Source organism: Amia ocellicauda, chromosome 22 (assembly GCF_036373705.1).
Source record: "Amia ocellicauda isolate fAmiCal2 chromosome 22, fAmiCal2.hap1, whole genome shotgun sequence".
NCBI classification, from domain to species: domain Eukaryota; kingdom Metazoa; phylum Chordata; class Actinopteri; order Amiiformes; family Amiidae; genus Amia; species Amia ocellicauda.
Window position 1 is genome coordinate 18945441 of NC_089871.1, and position 25150 is coordinate 18970590.

The 25150-nt window shown below is 40.4% G+C and overlaps 1 protein-coding gene across 2 annotated transcripts in view; it reads right to left on the reverse strand.

Moving 5' to 3' along the window:
• Positions 1–25150, reverse strand: part of mllt1a (MLLT1 super elongation complex subunit a) — a 38355-nt gene that overhangs the window by 5574 nt on the left and 7631 nt on the right. Inside the window, exons 2-11 of one of the 2 annotated variants that reach the window (XM_066695948.1) lie at positions 22647–22827; positions 20522–20604; positions 7878–8021; positions 5851–5976; positions 3793–4407; positions 3273–3360; positions 2766–2877; positions 2108–2207; positions 1811–1879; positions 1060–1131 (exon numbers count right to left, since the gene is read on the reverse strand). In XM_066695948.1, the coding sequence (XP_066552045.1) occupies positions 1060–1131; positions 1811–1879; positions 2108–2207; positions 2766–2877; positions 3273–3360; positions 3793–4407; positions 5851–5976; positions 7878–8021; positions 20522–20604; positions 22647–22827 (1590 nt within the window). Of the gene's footprint in view, positions 1–1059; positions 1132–1747; positions 1880–2107; positions 2208–2765; positions 2878–3272; positions 3361–3792; positions 4408–5850; positions 5977–7877; positions 8022–20521; positions 20605–22646; positions 22828–25150 lie in introns of both variants that reach the window. The other variant, XM_066695947.1, reaches the window with a different exon arrangement.

Consider the following 25150-nt stretch of genomic DNA (forward strand, 5'->3'; position numbering starts at 1 on the left):
CTTCTGTAGTCCCAACTGGGCTTTTCCAGTCTGTTTGCGAAATTGAAATCCCCCATGATAACAGCCACATCCTTCCTTGCAGTCCTGATCACATTGTACAATCCAACATCTTTCTGAATATCTGAGTTGGGTGGTCTGTACCTCACTCCTACCACTAATCCTCCAGATCTTTTGTTCAAAAGTTTGACCCACAAAGATTCTGTTTTGTTACTAGGATCTAATTTGAGTTTTTTCTGCCTCAATGCCATTTTTGACATAATATTACCCCACCACCTCTCCTAAACTGTGTGTATCCTTTCAACTTGTATTCATCCCCATCATTTTCTGTAAGCCATGTTTCTGTCACTCCAACAACATCACAGTCACACACCAGCACTGTGGCGTCTAACATCTTGTTCCTTCCTTAATTGGTCTTGCAGAACTTCTGCCCTACAGCACAGATCAACAAGCTGAGCCTCAAGATCATGGACCTTGATCTCTAGGACTTCAACATGCCGACAACAATCACATATGAAATCTTCTTGGATGAGTTCATCCAGGAAGGCAATCATTCTGCAAATCTGACACTGTAGTGGCCACATCCTTCTAAATGTTCTAAATCTCTTGGTTCCTGTTCCCTAATCAACTGCTTAACTTTTTGTTACAGAGAAACAGTGCAGCTCTTTCTCAACAGCTGCTTTAAGTAACTTTTGTCTACCTGCCTCCAATTCACACCTCACTGGCCCCACCTGGCTCCTCCTGGAACAGAATTCCTGCTAGTCCTCGACTAAATCACCTTTCTACAGCTTATTTACTTCCACCAACTCAGCAGCTGAACTGAATTGACTTCAATTAAGGCAAACTACAGACAAGATTAACTTGAATTAAGATAAAGTTAAAACAAAATGAGGAATGCCAAGACTGGTCTGAAACTAGGAAAACAACAAGATGGCTGCCTCTCACCTGCACTCTCCTGTGTCTGTTTGTGGCAACTTGTAAATACTTCTGTTTACTTCTGGGTCTCAACAGCTGCACAAGCAGACAAGACAGACAGACGCTCTGCAGGAAGAGGGGGGTTACCTGTTGCAGGACGTTCCTCTCTCGCAGTGCCATTAGCCTCCGGTGCAGATCCACCAGTTCTTCTGTGTAAGCCTGGGGAGAAAACACTGTGTGAGCCAGACAGAAGAAGGCATAAACTGGCAAATACAACGTACCCAGATAGACATTCCTATCTTAAAACCCATTAAAAATGAAGGCAACTATCCAAACACCACCGAAAGCATACGTGAAAATGGAACCCCTGCCAATACTGACATATAGTTCTATGACACTGGTCCCACTGTAAAAGGAGAAGACCCGCGCAAGATAAATAAGGCAGAAATGGGCTCACATCATTGGGAAAAGCATTCCATATCCTATGCAGGTGAGTGTGAGAACACCTATTTCGGATTCTTCCCAGGCCTAGTCTGTGAGGCATAAAGGCAGGCAGACTATGTTACCGAAAGACTGATTTTCACAGTGCAGGAAAAGAAGCCATCAGCTAGAACAAACAAAAAGGCACTATACTGAGAGCAGTGTGGTGTTTTAGGAGGGGGGGTTAGTGTTAAAGACAATTTGTCTTAGTCGGCCACCCGTGCTACAGCTGAATTCCTGGGGGGAGCACCCTGCTACTGCCACAACAAAAGACTATCCCTTTAAATCGCAAGTTATCCCCGTGGAGTGAATATGCAATTCCAGCCACCAGCAAAATGTAATAAGTTATTCTTACTGATTCGAGCACCGCTCGCGTCTTTTCTGCTCTCTTATCTCCGGAGAGGGGTTTCTCTCCTACCTTGTCGTATCCCTTTTTCAAGATCTTCTCCGGTCGACTGCAAGGGTCAGGACTTTTCCTCCCAGAGACCTGTGAATGGAGCAAAACACGGATGTCTTTCCAACACAAAAGCAAATCACTTTTCAATCCCATCCTCAAAAGGGCAGAATGATTTCTTAAAAGTCGGTCTTCAACTGATTTCCATACCTTCTAGCAAAGTAGAAAGCTATGGAATTATGGAAGCTTATTCACAGTTTTTACATCAGCCACTAGTGTCAGAGGTGCAGTTCCCATGCTGATCCACAAGAGGGGGCTCACCTTATTGTTGGAGGAGCTGTGTTTCTGAGGTGGGGGCAATGGGTCTCTGCTGGGAAGGTGGGACTCGTCACTGCTGTCGCTCTCGCTGTCCAGGCTCAGTCTAGGAGGAGGCACGGAGGAGACAAGAGGTCAGGGGTTAATCAGTCTGACTGGAGGAACTCTCCCAGTAACCTTTGTCTTGGAAAGCGAGCTTTGTCAAGGATGGGAACACTATTTGAGCGACTCCACATCAGAGTGACATGGTTTCATGGTGAGTTTCACAATACACTGTGCTGCACTCAGTACTGGAAATGTACTGGAAAAGTAGAAGCAGAAAATCTTTTGCTGCCTAACCAGTGTGCGTGAACAGTCTAGATTTCAATAACTACTACAACAACTGTACTACTGATATACAACTACTATCATTTTATTGCAAAAGTTGTCAGAGTGCTTCACAGATTAAGAACATAATAAGTCACAAATCCTACAGCTTCATATCAGCCAAGTATGGTGGTCAATATTTGCAGCAAATGGCTTTCTATATAATAGGTATGGTTTTCTATTATTATTACTAATGTTTTTGTTGGATTTGTCAGAGCATCCTGTGGTTGTGGCTGGAAGTGTCTGTGATGGATGCTCATGTATTTGTGGTTGGCTGTGCAGGGTGTGTGTCACTGACCTGGTGTCACGATTTGGGGGATTGGTCTTTACGGGCGTGCCCTCCTCCGAGCTGCTATCGTCATCATCAGACTCCGCTGACTGCAAGTCCTCCACCATGGAGCGCAGGGGGCCTGGGGGAAGAGCACAGCATGAGGAACACCAAAACAGGGCACACAGATGCACATAGCCCCACCTAGCAGGGTAGACCATCCCCTACACATCCTGCCCAACCTTTCACCCAACACCATCCTTCTAGGTTCAGTCAAACCAAAACCTTTTCTGTTGTGTACATAACAAGCAAAAGGAGTGAGGCGAACCATGCAAGGTGAAGACTAAAAGATTATATGGGAGTGGATTGTCAAAACTCACCGATAGGGGAAAAGATTGACTATAAGATATCTTTTGTGTCTGTGGTCTGACTGAATGTTACACTGTGTGTGTGTGTGTGTGTGTGTATGCATCTGTTTATGATCTGTATCAGCACCAAAGAGAGACCCGTTGAAGATCCCCTAATTAAGTGGCTTACCTTGGCTGTGGTTCTGCGAGGGCTCAAAGTCCGAGTCTGAACTGGAGTCCGAGCTGGAGCTCGAGTTGGAAGGGCTGGAGGGCACGGACTATGAGGAGGAAGCAGAATACAGATGTTTTAGATTCCTTTTATGTTGTTGTTAGATGCAAGCTCAAATCACTTTACTCAAGGAGACACTGGAGTCTCAATGGTAGCCTGGGCGAAATGAAAGAGTGCAGTGGTAGCCAGTCCCTGCTGTTGGACAGACACCATCCTGCAGGTTTTATCAATTATATTTGAATCCTCAGTAGTTACAGACCTGGAATCAGTGGAACCTTTGACTAATGCATTTGGGAACTATTAGTTAAATTATGAGAAAGAGCTCTGGTGTGACAGACGCACATTAAAGCACTGTTTTTGGTAATGCCTTAAATAATAGTTTTTGTGCATGCTACCGTACTGTGTGGTATGACCCCCACAACCCCTGTGTGATGTCACTGCAGTACTATTCCAGGGAACCGCGTTCACAGGGAATACTCACCTCTGATTTTGACGAGGCCTCGTCCTCTGAGTTGGACTCATCAGACTCAGCAGGCTTCTTGGACTCCTTGACCTCGGCCGTCTCTGACTTTGTCTTCATCCAGCGGCCCTTGTCCTTAGAGGGCTTCTTGTCGGGGTAGCCGGGTGGAGGGACGGAGGAGGAGGAGACTCGGGGAGAGGTGCTGGTGAAGCCCCCCGCCCCTTTAACTCCCTCTGACACCCCTTTCTTCTGCTTCTTGGTGCTGGCCTTGGGGGACTCAACGGCAGAGGGGCGCTTGCTGGGGGCCTTGGGCTCCGGAGCTCCCCCCCCTCCCCCTCCACCGCCTCCCCCACCCACCCCTCCGCCTTTGGGCGACATGCCCTCCATTTTGGCCTCTTTCAGGGTGAGTTTGGGCTCCTTGAAGGCAGCCTTGGGAGGGGGCTTGGCCTCCTCCTTGATCTTGCCCTCCGCCGGCCTCTTGGAGGAGGAATCCTTGACTGGTTTTGTGCCATCACGTTCACCATCCCCCTTGGAGGAGCCCTTGCTCTCAGAGTCTTTTCTGGGGCGTTCACGATGCTCCTTGGTCACTTTGTGAGGCTTGGGCCCTTTACTACTGGTGCTCTCTTTACTGGGCTCCTGGCAGGCGGGGGACAAAACACAGTAAGCCAGGCACAATGTCCACCCCCGACATACACAGCAAAGACTAGGAGAATTGTGCCAGTGACTTTTTTTGTTAGACCTCTCACTCATGCATCTGGAACCACCAGGAAAGATAGTACTGGAAAGGAGGGCCAGCATACGGGGTGTACACATCACAGACACATCAATTGATAATGAACTCTTAAGGGTCCATCTGAAAGGGGAGCCATGAGACAGTGCTATGGTAAACACTTTGTAGAGGTTTACCTTGAATAGAGTACTAGAGCAGGTGGAGGGGACTTTTCTGGTAAAAAAATGTTACCTGCAGTTTCATGGTATTTGGAGTTTCAGCAATTGCTTACTCAAAATCAAGGCCTCACACACCTACACTGACCTATGTGGATCAGTAATATGCTAGGGTCTCCGCAGAAATGTACTGCCAGGCCTGTTCCCTTTCTTCCAACACAGTCTAATTCCATAAGCAAAACAGCAGACCCACAGATTGGTCTGGAAGACCAAGTATGCACTCTGATGACCTGTGCTGCAGGTACTAAGCCAACTTGACTGATGCAGTTTGAGCTTCGAATCTTGTGGTCAACTGTACCGCTTTCAAATCCTGGCAACTCTGTGCTGCTAATGGGACATTTCCATTACCTAGGCGGGACCATGGATCATGACTTATCCAAAGAACTGATATTTGTGTCTTTGGAATTAGATTATACATATCCTGCAGTCATCCTGAATCAATGACATCTACTGGAAAAAAAAAACTGATTTAGGTCATTTTCAGTCCATTTTTCCTGGAATACATGGGGGAGGTGGAGAGTGTACAGGAACACAGTCTTCTGCAGACATTAAATTCTCAGACATTTTCATCAACTTAAAATTAACAAATGAATGTGCTGCGTTTACCCCTCACCCCACTTGACATAACTGAGTTACAATGAAATAATTGTTAATTATATTGTTGGACTTCCTGACTATATCTTCAAATGTAATTACTCCCAATGAATTGGTTATTTTTGTTTTACAGTAAAATGGTATCAATCCTAATACCTAGCCATAGCATCACCCTATTCTAGTCAAATTTGCAGAGACTGGTTCTCTTCACACACTTTACATTAGCACAAAGGCTATTATTACATTTAAACCTCAAGCTAACTTTTTATTTTTATCTGCAGTAAACTCAAACCACTGCAGAACAGCCACCAACTTGGAGAATGTGGAAAACACTAAACAGTTGTCAAGTTAAAGGTTGACATTTAATTGCAGAAAAAATAATAAAATCAAGTTAGCTGCAAGGGCAGCTTTTGTGTAATAAAACAAAAAAAACCTTCAACCACATGCAAGAAGTGTATAATGCATAGCAGACAGAATCCTAATTCAGGGGTTGTAAATTTTTTGTTGTGATTGTTGTATCATTGTATTGTTTCCACCAACCTTGGACCCATGGGAGGGCTTTGTTTTCTTAGGGTCAGAAAAGGCAGAAAGCGGGATTGTGGGTAGCATGGGGTAGTCCGGGCTAGGCCTGGAGACGGCCTCTGCTCCCTCAGGTACAACCATCACCTTCACGTGGGAGGGAGGGGGAGGGGGAGAGGGAGAGGGAGAGAGAACATTAGTCAGGACAAGAACATCACACAGTGACAGACACAAATTCCCATCCATCTATCCCCACAAACTACACACAGATAAAAGTGAACATGCTGTTTATTGACCATTTTCAGAGAAACCATTAAGACCTCTCTGGTGGCTCCTCACTGACAATTTCTGTATCACAATTTTTATTTTTATTTTGAAAATGGTGTGGAAACCTGAGTCACCAGAAGGTAATTTTAAAACTAGACACCCAGACACACACATATGGAAGCCCTGCTATAAAGGAAAATATGGAGCCTCACAGAAACAAAAAAAACTCAAAAACAAAAACAAAAAACGCAATGCCCTTCTGCACTTGGTTCACCCCACTGCTCCTGCAGCTTTCTCCAACAAAACTGGGCAAATAGAGAGCCACATAATAACCGACAAACAAGCTTTTCATATATAGGGTTATTCACTCTCACCAGAAGCACCATGAAAGACACACATCCATTATTAACACATCAACACGTACACAAAGTGACAGGCATAGGCACAGGTTGAGATGCACAAAGAGACAAAGACCATAAATAGGTGTATGTATTCGTTAGGGCTGGGCGATATGACTTAAAAATAATATCTCTATATTTTTAGAAGTTTGGGCGATACACGATAAATATCTCGATATTTATTGTTTTTATCCAATCAAGCTACAAAATAAGACCAAAGACATTCAAACTACAAGTATTTAGTTAATCATAAAATATACAAAACTAACAAATACTACATGCAGTCTGTCATGGTAAATATATGCAGAATGCAACACATTGTTGTGTGATTACTATTACGTGTGTTGTTATGGGAAATATATATATATACACACACACTCACACACACACATTATGATTTACTGTCACATAACAATAACACAAGTAATAGTAATCACGCAACACGTGCTGTAAAATAGTACAGATTCAGGTAGATTTAGCACAGCCGGGTTTATAGTGGCGCATTTAACATCTGCTAGACAGGGACATTTCTTTTCTGAATTGTGTCTCGATTCAACTTACCGGTACAGCATGTGTTAATACAAAATAGTTATAATATTAATATTAATAATAATAATAATAATAATAATAATAATAATAATAAAAACTGTTGTACCACTTCACCATCTAATTAAACTTTCTGCATCTGTTTGCATTGCTTTCCAATTTATTAAAATGCAAACAAACTTTATTATTCTTTAATTTTATACAAAATATCCGTCTAATTAGCAGGGGTGGGGGGTACTTGCAGATTGAGTACAGCCCTGGCGACGAGAGCAGGGCAGAACGTGTGCGCTTGCGCATTAAAGTATCTCTTGGTTATTGTGTGTCAGTTCACTCTCCTCCATGTCTGTCTGTGTTTCTGATGCACATTTCCACATGCATCCGACACGTATGGAAGAAACGGGAAGAACGCAAAACGTCCTAATGACAAAAAATATATATAAACGATAGAGCATAATATGAAACGATAGATGTTTTTCTATCGTCATACGATATATATCGTCATATCGCACAGCCCTAGTATTCGTACATGTATGCATATAGTTTGTGTTTGAAACTGAAATCTGTCACTATTGCTTTGGCAAAACTTAATGCCAATTAAGCACATTGAGTTATTTTAGAGAGACATATGTACGTAATTCAGTCAAGATTTTAGCAAATTAATTCCAATTTCAAAAGTCACGCAAACATGACTTTCTGGACATTCTTGTCATGGTTTGGAAACCAGATCCTAGAAGTCTCCCATTCCATTAGAGAAAACATGTAGAACCTGTACCGTAAAAAACAGTTTTCTGTAAAGGTCTGCAAAAAAGAGAGAATACAGCTGCGCAGCTTACTCACCCCACCAGCCTTGACAAGCTTGCGGCGAAATTCCCAGGTAGGGTTGTTGAAGGTGAGCTTCTCACAGCGTAGGTGGTTGACAGGGGGATTTCCCTCTAGGTTCAGAAACAGGTCGTAGTTGAAGCACACTTTCTTGGGCTCCTCCTGTAGATGCAAAGAAAGCACCAGTCAGCACCTGGACTGCAGTAATGCACACAATCAATGTTTTATATATATATATATATATATATATATATATATATATATGTGCTATACAAACCACTTATCTCGCTTCTCCAAATACATAAATAAACCACATACAATCAAAAAGGATCAGAAAAAAATAACACTGGTAGGAAATTAAGTACTTGATTACGAAGTACTGAGATGACACATACAGGATTGGGGGAAAAACTGCAAGTTTAGTTTAGAAACAAGCCCTTATATGAGCAGAGAGCATCTTAGATCTGGTTTTCTAAGGCCCAGCTTGTTAGTGCTGTTTAACTCACCATTTCCCTGCTCTGTCTAAGCAAGCTCTTCTCATAGCAAAACTGCTTCCCAGCCCATAAAACGAAGCAGCCTTCAGACTGATTTGACATGCCAGAGAAAGTCAAACAGAATGCAAGAGCTTGGCCAATGAGAGTGTAAACTCTTCTGAAGTTAGCAACCTCTAATCAGCTCACCACCTGATAATCCTCCATTCCCCACCCCTTACAGAGGTGACTCAGATTCCAGGACCAGCTTTCTACTGCTTTCTAAACAACCCCTTTAACAAAGCACAGCAGGTGCCATTCCAAGAAATGTATTTCTGGGAGGGGAGGTGTACAATATAACCGAGTTCACAACTCCAAAAGGTGGAAATGAACGGCACGCACACAATGAGATTTGCGGTTTTGAAACCAGTGCTGTAAAAAGGTGGACACAGTTGGTGTGTAAGATCAGCCGCTCTGTTCGCCATAGCCACAGTGTGGAATGGGAGACACAATCACTCCTTCAGCAGTGTCCAAGAGATGACCATTGACTGCTAACACACTGTGATATCTATGCATATCTGGTCTAACCTACACTGTTCATAGCCTGCACAGAACTCCAGTCAAATTCCATGAAAGGCAATTAAATTCAAAGCTATCAATGTCTGCTTACACTACCAGCAAGAGAATTGTGGAGTTAACTATTAATTAATTAAATCATTAATTAATGTATACATTTATATAAGTTATTAGTGTAATTTTTCCCACCTCCTTGATCCAAATCGATCTTTTTAAGTATAAAGGTCCTATCACATTGGGCACTTTGTGCCAAAACCCCAATTCAAGACTTTTTTTTAATGTTGTCAAGTTTTTTTCACCACAGACACGTTAAAGTCATTAGAGAGCAAGAAACTGCAAACCCGTAAACACTGGAGAAGTAGAGATACTAGACCGCAAAAAGAAAATCCAAGCAAATTCTTCAATCAAATTTCATTATTAATAATATATATTTTAGAATTCTTTGCACGCCTTGTGACTTTCAGATGTAGTAAAGAAAACTGGTGCTTTAAAAAAAAAAAAAAAAAAGGGACAAAAATGAACTAGAAATTAGAAAAGCATCAGGTTTGGTAGTAGGTTGTTGTTGTGGCGATGCAGCTACAGCTAGAATATGATTGGTTAAATAAAAACATTATGCCCCATGTGAAAGAAAAACCATGGTACAGTCTATATTTGATGCTGTCTGTTTCACATGACACAGCCAGAGTGTAAGCTTCCACAGGACGTATCGTATTCTTGAGAGAATTTTTTTTTTATTCTGGAATTAATGTGTCCAGTGTGAAAGGACCTTTACACTCATTAAGACATTCTTTAAGGTTGGAAAAATGCTTTCAGCACCAAGCAAAATTATAAGACATTCTGAAGTCACAAAAGGCAGTCTTTTTTTTCCAATAACTCACCTTCCCAATAGCAACTCCTGAGATCCAAGGGAGTAAAGTAACAAGCCACAGATAAAGACCCGAAAATTTCAGTCACAGTAGGTAAAGGAAGCATAGCTCACAGTTTGCACATTAAGTTTCAGGTAGTCAACATAAAATATAGCCTAAATGGATCATCTTTCTTTAAAACTAGCACAACTAGAGAACTCCATATAGAAACATAAGGTTCAAACTCCTTCCTCCAATCTCCTGGATTAAGCCCTTCAAAAGTTGCTGCTTCTTCAGGGATAACCTATAGGGCTTCAGTTTGATGGGCACTGTTGGAACTGGTGTCTATTCAATTTTGAACTCTCTACTTGTCAGACATCAGGAACTACGCAAGACTGGTAAACTTAGGGGGCATTTATTGGGGTCCCACAGACTAAGTGAGAGTGTTTCGTGTAACAATAAAAGCAAACCCTGTGGGCCCTCTCCACCCGATCTCCCTTCCTGGTGGAAAAAACAGGCAGTGGGAGGAGTGAGAAACAAACACCCGGGGCTCTCTTCACCTCCCAGTGACCCCCACGGTGAGACCAGCCCAGCTGCCACAGCCCAGGCTAATCATTCACGGCCTCTGTGAACAGAAGCAGGAGAAGGAGTTGACTCTGTCGAGACTCACAGGGAGCAACTTAATATGTTATAATCAGGTTATAATAATATGGTACTAAGATTGTGTAAGTGGGTAGCTTACATGTAAGCAGAAGTGTGGGGGCAGAGGGGGGGCAGAGCAGGAATAATTAACTATAGTACAGAATTGAGTACAGTTAGGAAATTACAAGTGCAAGAATGAGTACGGGGGGAAAAAAGCAGCGAGAGAAGGGTGTGCCAAGGTGGGTAGCAGAGAAGTGTATGAAAGGAAGAATGGGCAGGAATGAGGGATTAGTCGGAAAACACGTGCCATCCTATAAAGAGCAAATGTAACGGAGTGTGTCTTCTCATGTACTTTTCCTACAAAACTTTCACCACCACTTGCACACACTCTGGTCCTTCTGTCATACAGGTTTAAATTTACTTCCTAATCATCTCCCAGAGTACTCTTGGCAGTGTGCACTCACACTACAGCACTTTAGCGGGGTTAAACTGAGGAAACTGGAGATACCAGCGCACCGATTTAAAAATGTCTAAATGCAAATTAATTTAGATTTACTCTGACACAGTATTTAAGGTAATTTGGGTCACCCACAAGTCACCTTCCTGATTGGTGAATGCAAAACAAGGAAGGTAAGGTGAGATCAGTAATACTCCAGTGGTACTCCATTTGGAACACCATGACCAGGTTTAGTGAAAGCCTTTGATTGAATGGTATATTTTAGACTAGATGCATTTTAAATATGCTACAGGATATCATGTGTTGCATGATTTTTCTATAGCATGGTACTTGCACCCAATACATCTGGAGGAGACGGTGCCTTCACTGCTTTGTACTAGGGATGAAACTGTTACCGGTTTCACGATAAACCACGCTGAAATTCCCGACGGTTAGTATTACCGTTTCAAATTTTAATTATCATTAAAACCATGTTTGATTAGCGCAGTTTGAAAAAAACACGGTAAATACTGACCCACATCAACCAAAGTTAGCAACAGTCTGATGCAGGCGCAGCATGCAGCGTGGGTTTTGTTTTGTGTGAAAAAATGGCGGAAGGCAGTGAGAGCTGATTGGACAGACTCAGAGAGACTCAGCCTGGACTCACAGCACAGTCACTGGTTCTGGTGTTTTATACGAGTGGAACAGTTAGTGTTGCAGGTTCTCTATATTACTGTGCTCTGTGCTTGTCAGATGTGATGAATGCACTTCAGCCGCCATCCCTTGTTTAAAAACGCTGTTAATATATGTATTTCGAGGTCCTTCGTATAAACAGTTAGTGTGCTTTATAAATCTTACATCTCGTACAGTTATTGCTGATGGATCTTCAGTATTTGAACATCATATAACCTTTCCTGTCCTTATAAGTTCCATGCACAGACAGACATGTAAATGTTAGACATTGTCTGATTAAAACGCAGGTATTGTGTTTAGCTCGCTGTTTGTGGTGGGCATCCGATCTGGGAGTGTTTATGTTTACAAAATATAAATCGTGTTCGGTCCATGTCGGTCAGCAATGGCAACGAACTTAAAGCAGCACAGTGACTGATGATCGCGTTGCAACTGACCTGCCCATCAAAACTCAGTCATTCTCTGAATCACTGACTCTGAATGATTCGTTTGTCTTAAAAAGAAACCAAGTTGCCTCTCGTTGAGTGTTATAAACTGAAGACTATGTCCCATGTTGGTTATAATTCCTTGCTTAGTGCATAATGAGAAATAACTATGGATATAGTGACTGTGGTCACTGCGAGACAGGAGAGGTCGAGACAGAGATGCACTTCCTCCTCAACCGCAATAAATATGCCAAATTAAGGGACACATTCTTTAATAAATTCATAAATATTATAAAATCATTTTCTGATTGATAAATGAAAAAAAAATAGCTATCCTCCTGGGGGAGGGACACACAGCCCTCCTGGCCGCACAATATGTAGCCACCTGCCACAGCCTGAGGGGCTCACTGTGAAAACATACATGAGCATCAGATGTAAACTTGTAAACTATAAATAAAGTAAATGTACATGTCTATTAAGATTTTATTTATATATTATATTGTACTGTTTCAATTTTTTTTTCTTCTTTTTCTTACCTTTTATTATTTTTCAATGTATGTATATAATATCAACTGCTTTGGCAACACTATGAAACTGTTTGTCATGCCAATAAAGCACCCTTGAATTTAATTGAATTGAGAGAGAGAGAGAGAGAGAGAGAGAGAGAGAGAGAGAGAGAGAGAGAGAGAGAGATTAAATGTATTTTGTGTCTTAAAAATGACAAAATTCTAAAACTGAATTCCTACAATGGATTTGTGCAATATTATCAAGGGCGGCATCATGCTTTGGCAACATTTAACTTGTGTTGTGCTGATCTGTCGATCAAATTGTGCATACAGCGTTGTGCTGAATAAACACCACAGATTAATTCCACAAATGTCACTCGTTCGAGACTGTTTTTGTTACTCGAATGCATTTAACTATACATTTAAAGATTACAATTAGCTGTGTTATTACCTACTCTTGTAAAAACACTACACATTATTCTGCTGCTGTATGCGTAGTGTGTCAGCAGACTCTATTCGCCCAATGCACAAGATAATATGTTATGTAGTTTAGTCACCCAACCAACATATTTTGTTCATTTAAAATCCTGCAGTCATTGACTTGGTTCATGCACATTGCTTTACTTGTGTTGCTTTTATATGCACATTTGATTTGCTTATTTAAGGTTGTGTTAAATAAAACCTGCACTAGGGAACTTTTACCTCTCATGGCCACATGGTGTAATGTTATTATTTTAATGTTTATGCTCACAAAAAGTGCATAGTGCTGCTAATTTTATTTGTTGTTTGTTGGTTTTCAATATAAAACTTGGTGAAATTTCAGTGTGTGTATCAGTACGTTTTGAACATTTCCAGCACATTTTAACAATACAGCGATAATACTGATAATTTTGGTCATTATAATCGTGATATGAAATTTTCATACCATTTCATCCCTACTTTGTACACTTTGAATTTAATGACGGGAAAATGTTACTGAAAAACAAAAATCGTGAAAACAAGCTTGTAATCATCTCTCAAAACTCAGCGAGGAGAAGTAGAGAAACGTAGTTAATGGTGGTTAGGCAAAATGTCGGATTTGGTTGGCCAAACAAAACCAACCCCTTATATAAGCAATCCCGTTGAATGTTTTTGCAGAATAACAAGAAGGCCTTATTCATAAAAAATGTGTTATTCTTTTTTAATTCGCTACTTTATCTCCTGTGAGATAATGAACCAATAATGTGTGTCAATTCAAGATGTGGCATAACCACGTATCTCCCCTGAATACATATCTTTTGTTCTCAGGCTACAAGACTAAGCTACGCTTCTGCACAGATTAAAACAGAGGAAAAAAAAAAGCTACAAAGGACACGAGGCTAACCGAAGCTGCCTTCTGAGTGACAGAGAATGAAGCAAAAGCAGTACTTGCTCACAGAGGAAGTTGTGGCGACACTGAGCTGCACTCTGCCGCCACCTCTACAGAACCCACGAGTCAAAGCAGTCAGCCAGTCAAGAGAAGATAGACCACATGCGATATGATAGCACAGGGCCCTGTTTCACAACCAAGGACGCCCCCGTTTCTTCGAAAGGAGTTGAAGGGAAGAAAAAAAAAAAAAAAAAAAAAGGGGCAAAAGCTAAACTAGATATCAACAAACAGCTCAAGAGAAACAACCATAGTCTCTATTGCTCCTCATAAGCTAGTTTTGTCTCCGTCAAAAGTGCTCGGTTTTATAGAAGCCCCAAGGTCACCCAACATTCTCTCTTGCATCGACAATCACACCTCTGAAAAAGGGCAGGTCATCTCGCAGGTAAATGCACTTGTTCTGTATGGACGAGAATACAAAAAGACCTATTCTAGATTGAATTGGTAGAAAAACAAAAGCAAACCAGCTCATATATGAGGAATAAACCTTGTATAAGGGAAATACACCTACTGGGGATGCTCAGTTTGAACGTTTACTTCCTGCATGAACACAATAGATCTGTTTTTTCTCTCTCCAAAGAGTGATTGTCAAGATATCACACCGTAACATCAGAACGTGTGAATGGTTGTCAGTAGCACTGTACGTGGGATAAAAATCTCGGGGACAATTAAGCACAAAAATGTACTTCCTTATGGAAATTACAGAACACATAACAGTGTTTACCACTGAGGGGGGGGACAAAAATGGTAGTCCATCATTTCACTGTAAATGAATAAATAAATAATCAAGTACATGTAAGGCACATATTTGGAAGCAACCAATGTTTGTATGTTGTGACATTGTGATTTAAGTCAGGCCCTGTGTAAGTAATAGTTAATGAGAAATTTATTTTACGTTTAAACTTAAAAAAAAAAAAAAAAAGATTTCCTAACAGATTGGAGATTGTCTTGTTTTACAGTAATATGAGATTTCTTGTGTACTTCATGTAAAAACTGAATCATATTTTGCAATGTTCGAACTTTTATTGAGAGTTCATTTTTTATTTAAAAACAAACAAACCTATATATTATTTAAAATGTATTTCTAATAGGACAGATTTGATTCCGACAAAGCTATACCTGGGCATTTTATCCACGTGTAACATTTTATTTTCACTTGATGTAGGTGTACTTTATTGATTCTACATACATTTAAAATAGTTTAACATATGTAATTTCTATCCATAGGCCAAAAAGTTTCACTTGACTTAAATATTTCAGTGTTGAATGTGGAAATAAAAACATTGAACTATTCTATGTACTTTTTTGGAGTGTTTGTCTTTATTTTCTAGACTTCTTACCACTTTACAGTTGTATCCGTCTTTCTTTAATGCTGCGTTATTGGAAATATAATGGGAATACCACACATTGTAATGATTTGTCCACATCTGCCACCAGCCTAAACCAGTCCAGGTGACCCACCTGCCCTGCTGGTTTTCATTGCAACTGTGCTTTTAATTACATAATGAAATACTAAATTGAACGAACAATATACAATATAAGGCTAAATTATGTACATAAGTGCTCGGTTAGAACAAAAAACAACAGGACAGGGGAGGTCACCAGAACGAGATTGGGAACCACTGGCCTAAACAGTGAAAAAAGGTACCAGCAATTTGTTTTTATTTAGTTTTCACTGTATTCTATTACTTTCAATAAAAGAGAGCTCATACATATTAAACAAGTGGGTTTGGCTTGAGCGGCATTGTCTTTCACATAGAAATAGGATGGGACTGAGTTGAGAGGAGTTTCCTCAAGCCAGCTGACGAGAAGTAGAGATTCAGCCCTGTGTAAGGAGCTGTTACGGTGAAGGGAACTGGAACTGTACTGTATGAAGGAAATTAGGATCCAAGGTAGCAGTTGATAAGAGCAGCAGTGTCTCATATGAAGTGTGTCAGGTTAATGAAGAAAAAAAAAAAAAAAAAAAAGTGCTGGTTAAGTGACAACAGATGGGATAGATGGGACCTGTACAAACCGGACGGTCTACATCTAAACAGAAGGGGGCTAATGCATTGGGAGAGTGTATGTGCAGAGTGATTGAGAATCTTTTAAACTAGCGACCAGGGGGGCAGGGAGCTCTGACAATCGGAGACTTTCCACTAAAGAAAGATAACAGGGAAACAGCTTGTAGGAAAGTCCTGAAATGTTTGTACCTCAATGCCAGGAGTATAAGGAACAAGATGTTAGACCTAGAAGCCACAGTTCTGGCGTGTGACAATGATGTTGTAGGAGTGACAGAAACATGGCTTACAGAAAATGATGAATACAAAAAAAGGATGAATACAAGTTGAAAGGATACACACAGTTTAGGAGGGACAGGCAAATTCAAAGAGGTGGTGGGGTAGCATTATATATCAGAAATTACAATGAGGCAGAAGAACTCAAATTAGATCCTAGTAACAAAACAATCTTTGTGGGTTAAACTTTTGAACAAGAGATCTGGAGGATTAGTGGTAGGAGTGTGTTACAGACCACCCAAGTCAGATATTCAGTAAGATGTTGCATTGTACAGTGTAATCAGGACTGTGTGTAGCAAGGATGTGGGTCTTATAATGGGGAATTTCAATTTCCCAAACATAGACTGGGAAAGCCCAGTTGGGAGTATAGAAGCAGAAATAGAAATTGAGATGGTAAATGACTGCTTTATGTCAGGGAACCAACCAGGGAGAGCGCATGCATTGACTTTATATTTTCAAATGACCAAGATAGAGTCAGAGGGACACTAGTTAGAGAACCAATGGCAAACTGTGATCAAAATATGGTTAGCTTTAAGGCATACTTAAAAAAAAAAAAAAAAAAAGGTCTAAAACAATGGTCTACAAATTTAGAAAAGCAAACCTTGAAGGTATAGAGCAGCACTTGGAAGAGTTAGACTGGATACAGATTCAGTTGAAAAATAATGGTTATATTTTAAGAACATACTACTTGAGGCTCAGGAACCAAACCATTTGTACCAAAACTTAGCAAATTGAGGACCAAAAAACATTGGCCAAAATGCTTTAATAGAAGTATGTAAAAAAAATATCAAGCGAAAGAAAATGTTGTATAGCGCATACAAAAGGGGTAGAGAAGAAACAAACTACTACAACAGCAAGGTCAATAAAGGAGGAAGTGAAACAGATAAAGGGCAAAAATGGAAGTATCCTCAAATTGGAAGCTGTAGGCATTCAGGGTAATGTAAGTAGATGGATTATGAACTGGTTGATGTATAGGAAACAGAGGGTGTCAGTTAGAAGAGTTGCTTCTAACTGGAGCAAGGTTGTTAGTGGAGTTCCACAGGGATCATTACTCGGTACTTTGCTTTTTCTAATCTATATTAATGATCTGGACTCTGGGATAGTTAGCAAACTTTGCAGATGATACAAAAATAGGTGGCTAGGCAGATACAATCTCAGCAGCATAGGCTATTCAAAGGGACTTAGATAATATTCAGTTGTGGGCCGACACCTGGCAGATGAAATTGGACAAGTGCAAGGTATTAAATGCACGTAAGAAAAATGTCTACTACACTATGGGAGGAATAGAACTAGATGAAGTAACGCATGAGAGACCGAGGAGTCCACGTAGACTCCTCACTTTCTCCATCCAAACAATGTGGGGAAGCAATAAAAAAGGCAAACAATGTTAGGGTATATTGTCAAAAATTTATAATTTAAAACAAGGGAAGTAATGTTCAGATTGTACAATGCACTAGTTAGACCTCATCTGGAATACTGTGTACAGTTCTGGGCACCACACTTCAACAAAGATATTGCTGCTCTAGAGGCAGTTCAGAGGAGAGCATCCAGACTTATTCCAGGTCTGAAGGGAATGTCCTACTCTGACAGACTGAGGGAACTGAACCTTTTCACCCTGGAACAGAGGAGACTACGTGGGGACTTGACTCAAGCCTTCAAAATCATGAAAGGCATCGACCACATCAAACCAGAGGAGCTTTTACAGATCAACAGGGACACACGCACCCGGGGACACAAATGGAAACTGGGCTTCAAGGCATTCAAGACCAAAAACATGAGACACTTCTTCACACAGAGAGTTGTCACAATCTGGAACAAACTCCCCAGAGATGTGGTTGAAGCTGAACACTTGGGAACATATAAAAACAGACTGGATAGTATCCTGGGAACAATTAATTTTTAATGGACACCAAATGAGCACATTGGGTCGATTGGCCTCCTCTAGGTTGTAAACTTTCTTATATTCTTAACCATTTTGGCCTAAAACAGACATCCCAAAGATTAGAGTACAGCAGGTTTAACCACAGCAGTTTGGAGTTCCTAAGGAAAGAAGATTGCTGGAATTGTGTGTGACAGAGAGAGAGAAAGGAGAAAGAGAGAAAGAGAGAGATGCTTAATGCTGGACAACAGAGATCACCGATGCCAGTTGAGTACCTGTGGGAAGTATCCAAAAGAAGAAAGTCTGCTTTCTATCATATTTATTATATATTTTAGGAGATGGCCATATGCAGGGTGACTTACAATTGTTACAATAGATCATGTTATATTTACATACAATTACCAATGTAAACATCCAGGTTTTGACTGGAGCAATCTAGGTCCAGAACCTTATCCACTACTCCTGTATTCACATTATGGATTTGCAGTATGAAGAGATGTGTATTGCTTAACAAGGCAAAAGTCGAACATTTCCATCTCCCAGGAGAAATAAGCACTGGGACGGTGAAAGAGATCTCAGGATTTCCATATTCAGGTTAGGAGCTTCAATGTATTTATAGTCAAACTAAACTGAACAGAATCTAAGGAGGTGAAGAACGTCTAACTCTGGAGAGCTCACAATGTGTTCTGGTTTTCCTTCCAGCTCAGCTTTCACTCAGCTCCTTAATGGGTCTATTTAAAACAATGAAGAGGACGATTTTAACACTCCAAACTTCAAGATGTTTTGTTGGGAAAGTTTGTGTGGAAAAAAAAACGTGACAATCTTTAACAAAGCCTGGCTGTGAAAGCAATGAAATTGCAAGAGTAATTGAAAGCTCCGGCAGAATCCAAAACATGTGCCCTCCAGGACTGGAGTCACACACCCCTACTCTAGTTCGAGTGCTGGAGAGATCATTCATTGTAGTGTCAGGAGCTGATTAGTGGGGGGTAAATTTGTCATGATTGCTACTGTGACACACACTGAGGACACGTGTTGAAATGTGTGTGTGCGCGTGTGTTGGGGGGCGTAATCTCATATTGGGAAGTCTCCTGAACCCAGTATTATCACCAGGTTAAAATAGGACCTGGCTGGGGCAGAGACATTGGTAAGAACCACTTTGCAGGAATTTGGATCTTATGCTGTGAAGTGATGTTAGAATTGGAGGGAAGCGAGGGGGATTCATCAAGACTTGAAATCAGGACACTTAAAGGATCAAAATACATAGTGGAGACCAAAGGCGGTGAACACTGCAAGATTAAGTTGTAAAAGATGGGTTACCTGCCCAAGTTCACGATAGCAAATGCACTGTTTCAACATTAATATGTGTGTTTGTAAGTACCATGTCAATATGGATGAGGCAGTACTGACCATTCAATTGGTTCAAGGTGAAAGAGAGGCTAAGATAATTGCAGTACTTCAGCAGTTTCCTGGTTAATGTATAATAAACATTTAGATTTTGTTTGTGTTTAAAGACTGAAATCTGGTTTTCTATGTGACAAACTAAGCTACCAAGATGTCCACTGAAGCTGTATGCCATTCCTAAGCACAGTTTTATACATTGTACACCACTGTCAGCTGAAACCAAGCTAACCTTTGGAAGTAACATTTGCAATTTAAATCTTCTTGCTGCATTCACTCCATGGCTTATTAACCTAGACCTTTTTGTGACAGAGCTTATAAAATGAATATCCCATGAAGAGTTTTCCCTGGCATTCTAAAAACTCCCTACGATGCCACAGTCCAAAATAGTTTCCCCCTACACTACATTGAGCTCTCTTGGTGTAAAGTGTTGCAACGCACCAATACAGAGACATGATCACACAAATAGTAAAAATGGAAAAGCCCTTCTCTGGCACTGTATTAAGACACATAAGCACATTTTCAAAGTCGACTTGAGACAACTGTGTCAAACACTAGTAATTTTCCATAGGGCTTAGTTCCACATATGAGATGTCATTTCTGGAGTACAGAAACATGAGAAAGCAAGATATGGGGGAGGCATTTTAGTACATTATTTTATCCACATATGTGTTACCAGTGTATTTTGCTAGGTTTTCCATTGAGAACTGTACATCAGCTAAATGCTGTCTCTTGAGGCAAGAAGATTAAATGCTTTTTGTCGAGTAAAGCAGGATGAATTTTATTTTACAATTTACTGCTATAGTTGGTGGTATAGGTGCTATAGTTGAAAGATTCCCCTCTCGCAGGCTGCGGGGAGAAAAAAAAAAAAAAAAAAACATAATTCCAAAGATTCTGATAAGCCCTGGGGAATCTGCACTGATACCATCTGATCTGATGTTGGTGAAGAGAGAGTCTGGTACGCACCGATAATTTCTCGGTTGTCAAAATCAGAGGGAATAGAGTATGCAATTGTGGAGGTGGGGTGGGTGGGGGAGGCTGTAGGAAGCCCCTTTGGCTCCAACGAGTAGGCCTGCATCCAGCTACTGGGCACACAGGGCAAACTTCTTCTTACCTTGTTCTTGAAGTAGACTTCAATGGGCATGAGAAAGCCAGCATAACCAGACTCTTCCACTTTGTACGGGGGTTCCTTACAAACTGCGGGGCAGAAATATGACTGTTAGTACCCAGAGGTATATGTCAACAGCTAGAGCACCCAGAGATCCCTCTACTCTGATTGGTCATCACACAGCCAGGCTGGAGCTGGTGCATACTGCACTTGTTAGCTCATTTGTACTAGCATGTCTGCTTATTGTATATTGTACAGAGTATTTACAGCATCTGCTAATAAATAAATAATAAATTCCAGCCCAGGCTTTCTCCATTTAAATTAGTTGGCAAATTATTTTCTCACTTCTCCACTTGTACTTGTGAGAGCTGATGGTACAAAATGGCAGCCACATGCTACCCCAGGGGGTGCTAACATTTCAGTGGAGCATCCCAAAAAGCACACTGGTTAAAAGATGCTGCATCAAAGCAAGGTATTAAAATTATCAGCAGCAGAAGTAGTATTAGTAGTAACAGTACCTAATAGGTGTGCCCAAAAAAGTGTGAGTGAGAAACTGACTGACATTTGTTATCGTTTTTTTTTTTTTTTTTTTTTTTTTTTTACAGTAGAAAAGTGATCTAGATACCAATGGGGAAAGGATTTCTGTTTGGATGCTATCCACGAGACACCAGTGTAAGGTTGTGAATGCTCTCACACTTATTTTGGCTTGGGATCGTGCATTTTGTGAAATGCCACACTCTATGGTAAGCAGTTTAATGGGCAGTCTAAGCATATGGGAATACTACCAGAAAGGGTAATTTGAAAGGCAGGAAAAACAGTAATCTCTGAATGTTACTCAACATGGTACCCCAGCATTGTAGTATTACATTACATCTTGGGCACCCATTGTTTATACAGTTTTGAACAGATACCAATTGAATGCCTGCATCCCAGTTCAATTATTTATTCAAAGAAGAAAGATGTTTTAGGGGAGGATGAAACCATACTCAGATCTGGGTGAAAGTACTGCAAATACTTAAATCTTTTAGCTCATTACTATGAAATGTGTCTAAATACAGCTTTATTTTGATTAACAAAAACAGATTTGATGTTTAACACTTTAACCCCTTTTAATTTCTGTTGAAAAGCTAAATAACTTAGAAACATTCCAAAAGTGCTTAGGAAAAGATTTAAACTTTTCAAAAATCGATGGCATACTGGGCTTAATTTCAATAACCTAACATTCCCCTAAAGGAGAGTGCAAAGGAAGTTTGTAAATGGCCACCAAACTGGAATTTAAAACGTTTTAATCAATTAAATGACCCAAGATAAGGGGCTTGTTGGCACAGAGTTGTTTTGTTTTGTTTCAAGCTTAGTTCGAAATATAGGCGTCAATTCACTCAGTCAACTGTCCCTGTTCCCTGCAGATGTCGATCTTCATCTGCTTCCTCTGATCTCTGGTAAAATATACTCAGAAGTGACTGAGGAGCTTAGGAGGAGAGAATCAAAGTCAACTGTTAAATGAATTGTTTCACCGAGACACTCCATTTCTCAAGGCACACAAATCTGCAGCATGCTAGAGTCTACCAGCTCCTCACAACACCGAGCTCTGCAATGCAACTTTAACATTTTAAATCACAACACATTATTAAATGACATTCCCTTCATTGGCATATAGCATCACGTGTGAAGCCAATTATGATTTTCACATATGCTATACCTTCCCCTGGTGTGCCACTGAAGGGAAAAATTAAGGTACATTTTATTTGACCTACATATCTACATACAATACATGTGCAGCATATGCATTTAAGTGGTTTCAAATACCATTTCGCTCAAACTACTTGTGACACTTTCTCAGATAGCTCAAAGTGCAGAGTTCAGAGTGCCTTGCAGGGAAAATGGATGGAAAACAAAAGTGTATTAGAAAATATGTAGAACAAATCCAAATAATGAAAAATCAAAATTGGGTGAGATCCAAACTATTCTTGTGTAATTTCAACTATTACCTATTACCTATATTACCTATTATTACCTATTACCTATTACCTGTTTTGGTCCATGATGATATGTGAATTGAGTTTTGGTATTTACAGAGCACTACTTAATACTGGGATCCTTCCCAACCCTCCTCTGTGAAACTCAGACCCACCTCTCTTGGGCTTGGGGAAGCTCTCGTGCAGCCTGAAGACCACTTTCTCCACAAAATGCTGGATGTCACACACCTCAGGCCCCCGCACAAATACCATCCAGTCGTGAGTAAACCCCTCTGATGTGGGCTTCTTTCGTAGCTGTGCCCGATGCCCCAGCTCCAATTTCACCTGCACTGTGCACTGAGAGGGGAAGAGATGGGGAAGAGGGGGAGAGAGAGAGGGAGATGGTTACTGCTAGTTCACTGCCATCCATTTGGACACATCAGTCGTTGCTGCCACCACAACCACCTTGGTTCTGTAATAATCAAAAGTCAGGGAAAAGCTTTCTGTAAATTCTCCATGATCTGATGCAATGTTTCTGTTGCGGTTTTTACAAGAGGGATGACATTCGCCATTAAGGACATGGCAAAAGACACTTAAGGGCACAATAGGGGGAAAGGAAACTACAACACTAAGGAGAGGTGGAGAGACAGAGAGAGACACCACTTACACCACCTTAGGAAGGCAATCTGAGACAACCGCAAAGAAACAGACTAACAGGTAACGCAGACTTACTGATTGCCTGTTCATAAAAGGATATTAACACTGACAAGCATGATAGAGAGTGTAGAACCCAAGGCCTTAAGTGGAAATTTAGGACAAGGGCATTTAAAACAAAAGGAACTAGACAAGCCAGAGATGTTACTGTCAGATACTCTGGGATTACCCATAAACTATTATGAGCAAAACTGAATGTTTTCCTCTTGTTTAGTCTTAAGGAACTACACTACCTAATTATTATTTGGTTTTATAAAAGGTTTAGACCTTCATTACCCTTAATAGAGTAGAGACAGTATTAGTCTTTTTTTTAAGGCATTAGTTTGTCATTGGCTAAACTCATGCATGTATTTAGGGCACTTATAGCAGATACAAGTAAGAATGGCAGAATGGACTCTTCTTATTCTTAATTTCTCATACAGAGGTGTGCATACTGTATTGTACAATAGATTCCTGATATTACCTGAAACAAAAAAGTTTAAGACAGCTGCATCTCAGATCTGAGTTGCAACAGATGGCTACTGAGAACCATTTACAATTTTGCAAAACCTTGAACAATATGTACCAAGAACCTATTAAATTAATGCCTGGCATTAATACAAATATTGTATATTTGAATATCAATCAAATGTATGAATGTTGTCCACTTTCTGCATTTAATTGTATTATGTGAAAGCAGAAAACTCAACAATAGACCTGCACTAAGCTTAAATCAACTTTTTTTTTTGCAGTGACCGGCTACATTTGTCAATTTCTCACAAAATTATAATTTTCCCTGAAGACTCTAAGGCCTAATTTTCTACAACACGATTAAATATCTCCATTGTATTAGTGTTACGTAATATAAGGCAGTTGGATTTCTTAATGCTTTATGTTCTGTGGGGTTTTCAGTCCTGAATGTTCTTTGACATGCTCACTAGTCCACCATCTACACTGTACAGGAGGACATTTTGATTGAAAGCCACAGTGTGAGGAAGAGATAAGAGCAATATTTTGGGCAACACCTAATAGAGGCCTGCATTCATTGTCAGTATAAGAGCAAGATGGTGGTACTGAAAAGGACCCAAGAGTATAATCACCATGCAGTGTAAAGTGACTCACTGCGACGATAAGCACAGATTTCTCATCCAGCTGTTAGAAGACGAATCTCCGAAAGTGACTTCCTTAAAGATCCTACAGAATCAGAATCGTAGAATATCAACAAACATGGACTGGAAATGAAAACCATATATATGGGCCTTTACAGAAATTACATTCCAGGACCAAAATGCAAATAAAATTCAGAGTTTGTTGAATAATCTTGCTCACGGTGTACCAACTGATTATCATGCATCTTTTGTTTCTTTCTTTCTTTCTTTCTTTTGAAAAGAGGGACAAAAAATGGCCTCCAGAAAAAGGCACATAATCGGGTCACACTGAGAACTCCTCTGACCAGAGAGTGAGCCATCTGACACCTTCAGTTTCCTTTTTGAAAGCTGATCAAAATACATAGAAATTAAAAGTAAAAATCCGGTCAAAAATTGTACACTGCTTAATAAAAGGGGTGATTGTGTCAAAGAATTAGTAATGTGCGCTGTTAGGAGTACTGCATAAGTGGGTAAACTTTTCTCTGAAACCATCAGCCTTTGAGATCTTCAGTAAAACAAAGCTTACACAGAATCTTACATCGTGAGAAGGGGGTGGCATTCTCAAGAAAAATGCTAAAAAAAGCATTCTGGGTAGCGATGGTGACTGAAGTCTGTAGTTCTTCTTTAAGACCCCCACTGTGTGGTGTGCGTACACATGTGGATCCTGTTCTCAGATTACATGTGTGTGCGTTATCTTTCTACTCAATCAAGTATTTGCCCAATGTGGGGTTACTACAACTGCAGCTACAAACCTACCGAAAGCATTCCGATTGGCCAGAATACTGTGAGGAAAAAACATATGTATGCATGTATGTGTGATATATATATATATATATATC